Source organism: Thermobia domestica, chromosome 11 (genome assembly GCF_964235325.1).
Source record: "Thermobia domestica chromosome 11, izTheDome1.hap1.1, whole genome shotgun sequence".
Taxonomy (NCBI): domain Eukaryota; kingdom Metazoa; phylum Arthropoda; class Insecta; order Zygentoma; family Lepismatidae; genus Thermobia; species Thermobia domestica.
The window spans coordinates 242,267,149-242,279,535 of NC_137464.1; the positions used below are offsets into that span (position 1 = coordinate 242,267,149).

General features: G+C 32.5%; 1 protein-coding gene across 1 annotated transcript in view; it reads left to right on the forward strand.

Annotated features, from left to right (window-relative positions):
- LOC145664857 (uncharacterized) overlaps window positions 1–6,700 on the forward strand; it is a 49,679-nt gene extending 42,979 nt beyond the window's left edge. Inside the window, exon 6 of the mRNA XM_081731881.1 lies at window positions 1,601–6,700. Coding sequence (XP_081588007.1) covers window positions 1,601–2,606 — 1,006 coding nt within the window. The 3' untranslated portion in view covers window positions 2,607–6,700. The remainder of the gene's footprint in view (window positions 1–1,600) is intronic.
- Window positions 6,701–12,387: the final 5,687 nt, after the last annotated feature.

Consider the following 12,387-nt stretch of genomic DNA (forward strand, 5'->3'; position numbering starts at 1 on the left):
TTTTAAAAAACTTTAGTCCCAGGACCTGCCGAAAAGCAGAATACTTAATAATAATAATAATAATAATAATGTAGGGGTTTGGAAGTAAATGCAGAGAAAACTAAATACTTGGAAGTGCGTCGGGACCGTAATACGGCAAATTTTGGAGGCGTTAAAATATTAAATAATACTTTTGATAAAGTGGATACCTTCAAATATTTAGGATCAATATTAACAGACGAAAATCATATTCACGAAGAAATTAAATGTCGACTAAAAGCAGGGAATTCGTGTTACTATTCGGTTCAAAATCTTTTGTCGTCGCGAATCCTGTCGAAGAATTTGAAGCTTAAAATATATAAAACGATAATCATGCCTGTTGTTCTGTATGGTTGCGAAACATGGTCGCTTACTCTGAGGGAAGAACATAGACTGAAAGTATTTGAGAACAGGATCCTGAGAAGAATATTCGGACCCAAGAGGAACGAGAATGGGGAATGGCGGAAACTCCATAACGAGGAACTACATAGTTTATACGGTTTACCCAACATTGTTAGGATCATCAAGTCTAGAAGGCTTAGGTGGGCAGGTCATGTAGCTAGAATGGAAGAAAGTAGAAACGCTTTCAAAGTCTTGACTGGAAGACCCATAGGGAAACGACCATTAGGAAGGCCTAGGCGCAGATGGAAGGATAATATTAAGATGGATCTCGCAGAGATAGGAATACAAAGTAGGAACTGGATGCAATTAGCTAAGGATAGAAGTCAGTGGAGAGCTTTTGTGAACGCGGCACTGAACCTCCGGGTTCCATAGGCCATAGAGTTAGTTAGTTAGTTGGTTAATAATAATGTAGGGCATGTTTCAGTCTTTTAAAAAAGTTTTAAAAGCTTATGCGTGTATTTTCATTTGCAAACTTTTCCCTTGCATTGTTTGAAAACCTACCGTTTATAATAGCACATTGCAATTTTTTTTTATTTTTATTTTTTAATTTTTTTTTTTTATTACTGGTTCTGTAGGCTTTCAGGAAGACAAGCTTACCACAGTAGTTAGTTTAGGTTGGTTTAACAATTTATTGTGTTTAACTAAAAGGTTGTGCAAAAAGAGTTTCATTTTTACTTAAAATAGCCTAGGAACACATTACTATGAAAGAAACATAGGCATGTTGCATACCAGTCTTCTGAGGAAAGTGTGATCTTGCAAGTGGTTCCTTCCAAATAGTCCCATCTTTCACACAGCTCTTATTACTATGAAAAGACATATATTTTCCAAGTAGCCCCAAAAGCGGGACTACTTAGAAACAGCACATTTTGGCTCCTGGGATGCCTCAGACTCAGTAAAAGTTTGTTATAACTACAGGTAACATGGACTAAGCTCTAGAAACATCACAGGAAGAAGAAAAATTAATTGCAATAAATAACAAAAAGTAGTATAAAAATTTAAAAAAAAAAAAAAACTTTCCAATAACCCTAGTTTATGATATTGTTGTATTGTGTAACGATAACATTTGTATTTTGATTGGCCAAATCATTTCGAATTTATTTACTAAAGAACGTGTTTGAAAAGACGTATGCCCTTTAACTGGTTGCTATATAATATATTTAATATCTTTTTCCTTTTTCAGTGAACATTCATCACCGAATTCTAAGTTCAGAATTTTTTCTGAGGATATGGAGGCAAATATTGTTGAGTACATCAAATTCACTAACGAACATATGATTTCCTTGACTGAAAAAGAATTCGAAGAAGAGTTGATTAAAATTGCCGAAGTTGTAAATATAGAAGCGAACTTTCGACCAAAGCAAAAAGTAAGTATTCGTTCAAAAAATAACTTCGCTCGAAATTTCTTACGTCGAAATCCACAACTAAAGAAGAAAGTGTTTAGTAAGCCATCCTTTTGTTTCAACACGTTCTTCCAGAAATTGAACGCGTTGACACAAGAGCACAAAATTTCGCCAAATAAAGTATTGAGTGCTAGTGAGATCGATTTGACACTCTCTGATTCCGATTTGCTTACAATGTATGATGTTACGCTTTCGATTTGTATAACTTGCAGAGGAGAATTTTTGCCACCGTTCTACGTATGCCCAGTTTGTAGCGACTTAGCTGAGCAGTTACAGGACAAAGTTCATGGCACTGCTAATAGCACAGGAAAGATGACTGCTAGCGGGTATTTGAGCTGGCTTCAAATGGTTGAAAAATACGTGAAACCAACTGCCACAAGTCCTGCTATACTTATTGTCGACGGTAAATCTTATCAGAAACATTTCTATAACATAACGTGGGCAAGAGACCATCATATTATTATAATAGGCATGCCTCCAGTTATAAGTACAGATGGAGACTTTCCAGAACGCTTGTTTGTGAAAACATTCCAAAGCTCGTATGAACGTGAAATTGAAGCATTAGAATCTTCCAGTACGGAGTTGAAAGTGGTGAAAGAAGATAATATAGTGAAAGTAGTATCTGCCGCGATGGAAAGCAGTAGTGTGGCTCTAAAAAACAAAAGAAAGGGAATTCGAAATTATGTGGAATTAATGTTCAGTACAATTCCTGAGGAAGATCAGCTTACATGCAGCTCAGATACGTATATACATTTTGAAGAACACACAGAATTATCCCAGAGGTAATAATACTTTTTTCCTTTATTACTTCATTTTTGAGATTAAAAATATTGTTTGTTACTAGGTATGTGTACATAGAGTACATAACGATAGACATCAGTGAACGCTATTGTTAAAATTCTTAATATCATGAGGAAGCTGTTGCACTAACTTTGGTTCATCACCTTGTTGATTCCACTTTTGTGATGTATTAATTTTATACCTCATGAACAGCGAAATACAAGTTACAACTTAGATACTAAGCGAGAAATGTCTTGTGTTCATAATATTATTTAGTAAAATTTTAATAGTATTGTGTGTAATTTCATAATGGAGTTATCATTACAATCGCTGTAAGTACCTGTTTTAGGAAAAAGTGTAAATAAATCACTTACTTGTGTTATTTGTTATACTTTTTACAGAGTATAAAGTATTTGTTAATTTTCTAAACAAGAAAAGCATTTTATACTGTGCTTTGAACACAGTTTGGGTGTTAAAATTACAATTTGCAGACTGGTGTTGTTTCAATAACATGTATATGCTTTGCCAAAATGCTTTCATAGTTTTAGAGGAGGAAAGACATTTCTTACCCTGCATTCTTGGAAAATAAATATGAAAACAAAGGGTTTCAAATCATCACTGACCTTTTTGTCAGTGTATCTTTCACTGCGTTACCAACTAAAACATGATTATTAGTTTGGTAGCGTAGTGAAAGAAGATACATTGAAAAGGGGGCCGAAGAATTCTTCAGAGTAGCAATAGAAGTAAAATAATGAACGAAGGTAAGTCAAAAATTATCCTCAAGTTTGATATAGTTCTTACATTGTTCATATTCTGTCCTCGTTTATTTTATTGTCTTGAAAGTCTGATCCTAATTCCTCCATTTATCTTCCTTTTGTTGCAGATAGATCGTGGCCGCTTCATTAAAAGTTTGCACCAAAGAGTAACCAACGAGCAGTGATCCGGTTTATGTGGTCGGAAGGTGTATTAGGAACCATGACTAATTTCCAGACGATGTGCCACTCTATCTAGTCACTGGTCTGTCTAACAGAACCATATCACGTGCACACTCAATGTTGTCATTTGTGGCCGTAGATGGTCGTCTGGCTCCTTTCTCGTGCAGAACATTTGTGCGACCATTTTTGAATTTTTCAGTCTATTCGTAGAGACTGTTCGTTTACACCTTCTGACCACAAAAACCGGATCACTGCTCGTTGTTCCTCTTTGGTGCAAACTTCTAATGGAGCGGCCATGATCTATTTGCAACAAAAGAAAGATCAATGGAGGAATTAGGATCAAACTTTCATAGCGTGACCACTACAGCATAACAATAAAGTACACGAGGACTGAGGTCAGTAGAACGATGTAAGAAGAGATATGTCAAAATTGCGATAATTTTTGACTTATCCTCGTACGTACCTTGCTTTGCGTATAATATTCCTTTACGATTAGCAACTAATTAACAATAGGCAGATGAGTTCTAAACTTCCAATCGTACTTAATTCTTGCGGAGGTTATAGCAATGCATTAAAAAACAAGAGAGAGAGAAACAAATCATCAGAAGAGTAAACGTAAACATCATTATTTTTTCTTCAGAAGGTTGGAGTATTATATTCTCAAATTTTCATAATGTCAAATTTTAAATTTCCAATTATAGTGTTTAACAAACGTGTTTTGATACTGGAAAGTGACTTAACTAATCATTCAAGGCATGAAAAACACACACACACAAAAAAAAAAAAAAAAAAAGAAAAAAACAATCGTAATTTAGTGGAGCAATGCATCCGCAGATCATCTTATTCACGAGGAATCTAATGATTTAATAATAGACTAGAGATTGATATACATACAAAATTCCACTATCAATAATATACTCATTGAACGCAAACGTTTCATGTAAATATAAGTTTTGTATTTTTAAATACATTATTATTATTATTAAGTATTCTGCCTTTTAGCTGGTCCTGGGACTAGTGAGGTGTTTTTAAATTTTAGGTTTGGGCCTGTATATGTTTCTTCCACGCTTCACGATCTTCAACTTTCTCAACTCCCAGTATTTTCTTCTATTTTTTCAAATTATCGATCAGTTGTATTCTTCTTCCTATTCCTCGCTTTCCTTCCATCTTTTCTTGTATGGCGGTATGAAAACAATTTCTTCTTAAGGTGTGTCTAATCCAGTTGGCCTTCCTACGAAGGATGATGGCTAGAAGTGTCCTCTTCTCTCCTATCCGTTTTCAAATATGTTTGTTTGTTGCTCTCTCTTGTTCATTTAGTCTTCTCCATTTTCCATCAGCATCATATTTCGAAGCTTACTAAATATTTCTTTTCTACTTCCGTAATGTCCGAGTCTCTGAACTATACAGTCCAATACTCCATATAGAGAACTTGACCAACTACTTCCTTAGTCAGTATTGAGCCTGCAAGGTAAGATCTTTTCTTGTTGAATGCTTCTTTGGTTATAGCTATTCTTGGTGCAGTAGACGTCTTTCGCTAAAATGCTTCCCAGATATTTTCAAATAAATATATATATATATATATATATATATATTGTGTTTTTAAATATGTATTTCATTTTCACAGTTTTCAAAATGAAGAAATATATCAACAGTAGGTTTACCAACCTTGATTCAAATAGTGTGATAGGAATTCGATTTCTCGATATTCGTTTACTAAATAAGAATACATCTTTAAATTTCACATTTGTGTGTAGGGCGAGGGAAGGGGAGGAGAGGGATATGTGTAAGCAAGAACCAGTATATAATGCTTTAACAATTTAGTGTGGTATTGTTACAGTGCTAGTTAATATATAAGAATTCAGAGTAGGGGAAAGAACGACGCAAAAGGAAGGTCACTACTAGGATCTTTATTTTCTACGTAAAGTAGATACGTACAGTCAGTGACAAAACGTTCTTTCCGTTTGGTAAAATCTATTTTGGGAATAACGGTGGTGGTAATATACAGAAAATCATATTTTTTTAATTTACTGAAAACTGTACTTAAATTGTCCTTCCATTCTGAAGGTATTTACTAGTGGTGGGCACAAAAACCGGTTTTTCGGTTTTAGAAAACCGAAACCGGGTTTTTTGCAAATTTTCAAAAAAACAGTTTCGGTTTTCTTAAAAACCTGTTTGGTTTATTTCAAAATTGGTTCGGTTTTCTCCGAAACCGGTTATCGGTTTTGTCCAAAACCGGTTCGGTTTTTCACCTGATTCGGTTTCGGTTTTCTTCAATACCGATTCCGGTTTTTTTCCAAAATTTGTTCTATTTCTGACCAGAATGGTGTTTCGTTGTTCTCCGGAAACCAAATCCATTTCCACAGAAATAGTTTTGTGTGTTTTCGAAAAGTTTTCACTGAAACCAGTTTCGGTGAAAACCCGAACCGGTTTTGGAGAAAACCGAAATGTCGGTTTTTCGGGTTTCGGTTTTTATAAAAACCGGTTTTGCGCATCCCTAGTATTTACGAAACTTAATTTCATCAAACAGGAAGAACTTTTGTCGCTGACTGTACATTAGCTTTTGTTTATACATGAGTGCATATAATACAAAATAATAAATCTTAACATATTACGTCTTGAAAAAGTGCTAGTTCTGATATTTATTCAAGAATGGAAAATAAGAGATGCATTTTCTCCTCTAAAATTCATTGTATGTCCTCTCAGTAACTGCTCTTAAAAGTTGTTGGAAGCTGTGTAATAGAATATGACTTGTGTTGTCTGCTCTCTTATGTTGTAGTATTGTAGAGACGAAAAGTCAATAATTGTTTTGTTTTTATTCTGAAAAAAAAATTAACCAAAGACAATAGAATTGAAATATTGTGTTCTGTGTAGAATAGATAAAAACTTTTTTTTCCTTTTCACATATCATTATTTTACGTTCTGGAAACAATTTTTTAAGTGTTGTAAATAGTCTTGTTAATTGTATGTCCTCATTCATGGGGAGATATATATTCGTAAGTACACTTGTAATATTTGTTTGAGTCAATTTTGAGTGACGTTCATGTTGTTAGGAGCTTGTGCATGTTGTTTTGAATACCAGAGTTACGAACTGGTATTCAAAAGTTTTACGTGGTATATGATGTACCTATATAGTAAAACCGTAAATTTATAGGATGAGAAAAGGAACGTCGCTTTGTAAAATTCCTTTAAGGTCAAATTTCGTATTTTTCCGCTATTTTCTTAAATTTTCCTTATTTTTTTTTATTTAAATAAAAGGAAAATTTTATTTTATTTTTAATTGCTTAATTGTATTTATTTTTGGCCAGTTCGAGGTATTATTTGTGTATTTATACGTGTACAGTTGTCAGTAAATATATTGTTACCTTTTATTGTATCGAAAGGTACATGAACTTCTTGGAAAGAGCTTTACGAAAATGGATTTCGTAAATTTATCTTAAAAGTGAGTTTGCTCAAATGTTATTTAAATATACCTGGGCATTTTTCAGGAATTTTAATTGTAGACCATACCTACAATAAATACTTTTTAAGACTTCGTAATTTAGTTCAGATTTTTAAATCTATTTTACTGACGAAGCAACATTTCGAAACGTTAGGGATGAAATAATTGATAAAATTTATATTAAAAAAGCGAATTTATGCTGCTGTTTCCAAAATAATTTGTTTTTATTTGTTAATTTGCTCTTTTTTCTTTCTTTCTTCGTGATACTCAGTATTTTGAAGTTAACAGAAATCTCAGATGCTTGAAATCATCACCCTGTTCTTCTAGTCTTATGTTTCTGTTAATTCGTTCGTAAAAAAGTGAAAATACGATACAAATACGAAGTAGAATTTCAACTTTCCTCCCTCACGAATCTCATAATGTACGCTTAATGTACCATTGAACGTATAAGATTGAAACTTCAATGTTTTGCAGGTGGTATAAGCGGATAAAATCGATTGTTCAATCTCTGTAGGGAAGAATTTGAGTCAAATCTATGCCCCATCTGCTTTGGTACTGCGAGCGTCTAGATTAGCCCCTACATTGAGAATCCACAACGAAGTAGATTAAATATAGTCATGGAAGAAGTTTTGTTTTTTTGAAGAATCAGCATATCTTGAAGAAATTTAATTTAGTTTTTTTTAAAAAAATGTGCACGAGAAATTTCATTAATGTCAGTTATATCAAATATAGCTATTCAAACAACGAAAAAAAAATTGTACATACTTTTTTTCAATCTAATCTATTTGTACATACATTTTTTCAAATTTGGAGAAAATTTTTAAGTTAATTTTTTTAAAGATAATATAGTAAGGTGTATCCCTTCGATTTAATGAGTTTTAAACTATTTTTTCTCTCATCAAGCGATAGTGGTTAGATCGTACGGAAAGTTCAAATTCTCTACCTCTTTTTTACTAGTTGCATAAATTGAGATACGCAGATGCTCTGTTGTAAGTTTTCCAGGTTCGGGCCACCTTTCTATTTTTTGCTTTGATATGATTATTCAGTCTAAAATGGCGAATTAGATAAACAGTTTTTTTTTTTTTTTTTTTTTCATTTTATTACGAAAGTCAAAATGACTCGATTATCATTTACGTCGTGTAATACTTCACTGCTAGTGTTAATACTTTTCATAATGTTGGTTTATTCCTTTAAATGTCTTTAATTTTCGCCTTTCTTTTGTTCGTAATGTTCACGTTTCTGATCAATAGAAAAGTGTTTCTTATACAAAACTGATTTTTTTCCCTTCCTTCTGTCACACATTCTTCACGTTAATAATTATTTTTGAATTCTTCATTTATTTAAGGTGGCCAAATTAACATTTGTTTTTCCCTTTTTGTATCTAAGGATATTTTACTACATATTTAAATAGTTTCATTTGTTCGTCTTCATCAAGGGGATAAAAATCTCGCTCCAAATCACTTGTTAGTGACTCGGACTCACTTAGTAGTGATTACGGTTTGTTATTTGTAATTGTGATTAGTATAAATATAGGACGTATTGCATAAAAACTACAGTGCATAAAACACGAACCAACTTGTGCTAGGTGGCTACTAAAAAGCAGGAATGCTAACAGAGCCAGGGCAGAAGCGTAGCAAGGGGGCCCGAGGGGTGCGTCCGTAGGAAGTAGGCGCGTCAGGGGTGGTGAGTATATACATAAACGAGTTGGATTACAGTGGCTCACAAGTTATAGTACCAGTTCCGAAGCTGTCGATCGATTTGGGGAAGATTCTAAATGCCGTCCAAAATCTCTTTTTCCTACTAACAGTGCAATTCTTGTAGAAAATCAATAAGATTATTTTAACCTCTGTTAAGTTTTTTTTTAAATAATAATAATAATAATAATAATAATAATAATAATAAAATCTTATGGTAATGAATTTATACCTAAGTTTATGGAAAATAAACTGTTTTGAAAGCCTAATAAACTTTTCCCTAAATTTAGATTTTTTAAGAACATTCGCAAGTGCATTTTGGCATGCTTTTAGTCCAGATTGTTAATTTCTTTTCTTATAAATTCTTACGTGAATTTAGTAGTTATTCCTCCTTTTGATATTTTTTGAAACAAATTATTGTTAGAATTAACATTCGTTGTGAAATATGTCTTTCTTCTTTTTCTTAGTATTTTCTGTAATTATGTAAATTTTGTTAAATTGCCGTACTACTTCCTCTCTGCATCTTTTTTCGATAGTTTAACTCGATAGTTTCGATAGTTGCGCAATGAAACCTTATTTTATCACAATGTAGATTTCTATGGAAATTTTTTCATGTAATTTCTTCATCTCAGCAAACGCTATGTGGGAAGGGAAGTACTCTGTGCGTTCTTCGTTTCGGCAATAATAAATTGATAAATGGACTCTTTAAGCGTTGTCACTACGCTCTCGATCACTTTTTTTTTTTTTTTTTTTTTAATTTTAATGAAAAACTTGAAGGCAACAAGAAGTATAGAAAAGGAAAAAAAGAAATGTCACCAAAATCCTACTAAATAAATTAATAAATATTTTCACAGCTTTTGTTATAGGCTAGAAATTTAAGTGCATGTTTATAACGTCATGTGTGTGAACATTGAAATTTCTGCCAGATGTCTTCAAGGCAGTTACTAGTTAATATAACAGCATTTATAAATGTTATTGTGTGGGGTCCCTGGTTCAAAACAGCATGCGGCAAGTAAACTTTGTGGCGTGTTTTTTTGGTGTTTTCCCTTTTCTTTCCATTTTCTTCGGTCCATCATTACCCATCTCATCACCACTATCTCCCTTGCCTCAAAACCTAAGCGTAGGACGTTAAACTAACAAAATAAATAAATAAATAAATAAAATGAATAGTCAAAATTAACAAAAAATTGCCTACTTACCAATGAATCCTCCCTTGAAAAATTTAAAGTCATTTACTGAATTTCGTAGTTTCCTGTTGAATGAATATAGTAGTAAGATAGTTTGTTCATATTGTGTATCCCAATGGTCAGCATTGGATCTTTGTGTTCGAATATGAAGCATTAGGTAAAAGATACAAGACAAATTTATTATTATTATTATTATTATTATTATTATTACTTTGATTTTATTGTGTTTCCATACTCCTAATTACTTTTAACTCAATTTCAATCAATCAAATGTGGAAAATGAAAATGCACAAGAAATGTTATAACAAATTTTATTAAACCCTGTTGTAAACCTTTCGTTGAGTTTTTTTATTATTATTACCAAATCGGAAAAGACATCTGGATAGCTGCTTCATTTCTTGAGCAGTAATTTTCACATTCTGAGCAATTTTTTTAATGTTTTAAGACAATTGCAGCAGCAGACATAAACGTTTGCATTTAATATACAATGTTTCAGTGTAATAACTAACTAATTCTATGCCTATGGAACCCAGAGGTTCAATGCCACGTTCACAAAACCTCTTCATTGACTTCTATCCTTAGCCAACTGGATCCATTTTCTGCTTTGTATTCCTATTTCTGCGAGATCCATCTTAATATCATCCTCCCATCTTCGCCTAGGTCTTCCTACTGATTGTTTTCCGAATAGATTTCCAGTTAAAACTTTGAAAGCGTTCCTGTTTTTTTACCATTCTAGCTACACGACCTGCCCATATGAGCCTCCTAGATTTGATGATCCTAACAATATTTGGTCAACGATATGAAACATGCAGTTTCTCGTTATGAAGTTTCAGCCATTTCTTATTCCCGCTCCTCTTGAGTCCGAATATTCGACTCATGATCTTGTTCTCAAATACTTTCAGTCTATGTTCTTCCCTCAGAGTAAGCGACCATGTTTCACCACCACACAGCACAACAATCACGATTATCGTTTTATATATTTTAAGCTTGAAATTCCTCGATACGATTCGCCACGACAAAAGATTTTAAACTGGTTTTATTGTAATATTGTTAAGATATAACGTCATCAATTTTGGGTGCAGAAGAAAGTAAAACTTTTACTTGAATGTATGACATTTCGTGACTGGGTTGTAAAATATGCAATTTAATTTTCACCTACCAGTTCGTTAGATGGGGGGGGGGGGGGGGACGAGAATTAAAGGGATAAATTGAAAGTTAGAATTTAGAAAGATGACTTATGTACAAAATAAACGAAACTTCTTACATGAATTGTCTAACTGATATAAAAAATTGAAAAAAAAAATGAAATGCTTAAATTCACCGTGCATTCTTCATATGTTTATGAAGTAGTTTTTTTGCTTTTGGTTTCGTGCACAAGTGTAAGTGTACGGAAAACAAGAGGGAAAATATTTTTAACCTAATTTTTATTTAGCCTCTTTTAGTTCTACTTTTCTCTTATGATGTCTAACAATACCTTGGTCAGAAGTTTGATTTTTTATTATTCTTTCTCAGCAGCTAATCAAGGAAAATCATACAGGTATGTCAAAATTTTACTTCTAGTCTTGAGTGTAAATTAAAGAGTTATTCGATTAAAAAGTTCTTTAAGGCAGGAAACGAAGGTGGAGAGTGGTCAGTGACTCATCTTGATTCTACCTGGAAACGCTGCGCAGTGGTGAAAAGAAACATTTTCCTAAATAAGAACAAAGTGCGATAAATCTCAATAACGTTAGAGGCAAAACCAATTTTAGTAAAAGTCCAGCTATGAATTTAAGTAAATTTTATTTCCTAAGAGCATTTAGTCATAGTTGTAAAAAATACTTACTAAAACCGTCTCTTTCTCTTGTTGTAGTTTGTGTAAATATACATATATTTTATAAATATGTATAACCTGTATAAATATAGATGTTATATATAAATAGTTTTTTAGTGTATCCAGGTAACTTCAATTTTTGGGTGAGTTTTCGCCTCTTCCTACTATTTGAAAGGATGTGTAAAGTTAAACCTGTCTTCTGTAAGTCATTTTAAACAATGAAGAAGACTGATTCTTGAGTTTTCAATGAATTGTTTATTTTTCAAGCGGAACTCAAATGTATTACTCTGATTTGTGATTTTAATGTAGTGTTGATAGTATTATCTCCAGTAACAGATATTATTATATGTTATCGATATGTACAACTTTATTTAAGAAGAATTTGTGTGGAAATATATTAATGTTATGTTTTAGGTAGCAAAAAGATACAAAATATTATATGTTTGGTTTGTATAGTTTATAATAGATTTTAAGCTGCTATTTAAAAAAATTAAAAAATACAGTATATAACAGTAAATACAGTAAATTACAGTGTGTATATATAACGTAAACTTACATTGGAAGTAAGCTTTTAGTAGTACGATATATTTTGAATTTTTTTTTTCCTTTTTGTGTGTATATTGTAAAATTGTATATAAAAAATGAAAGTAAGAAATATATATTCGACGTGTTTCGATCAGACTTGATTAGGGCATGTTGCGCTGGTGACCACATCAGTTTCG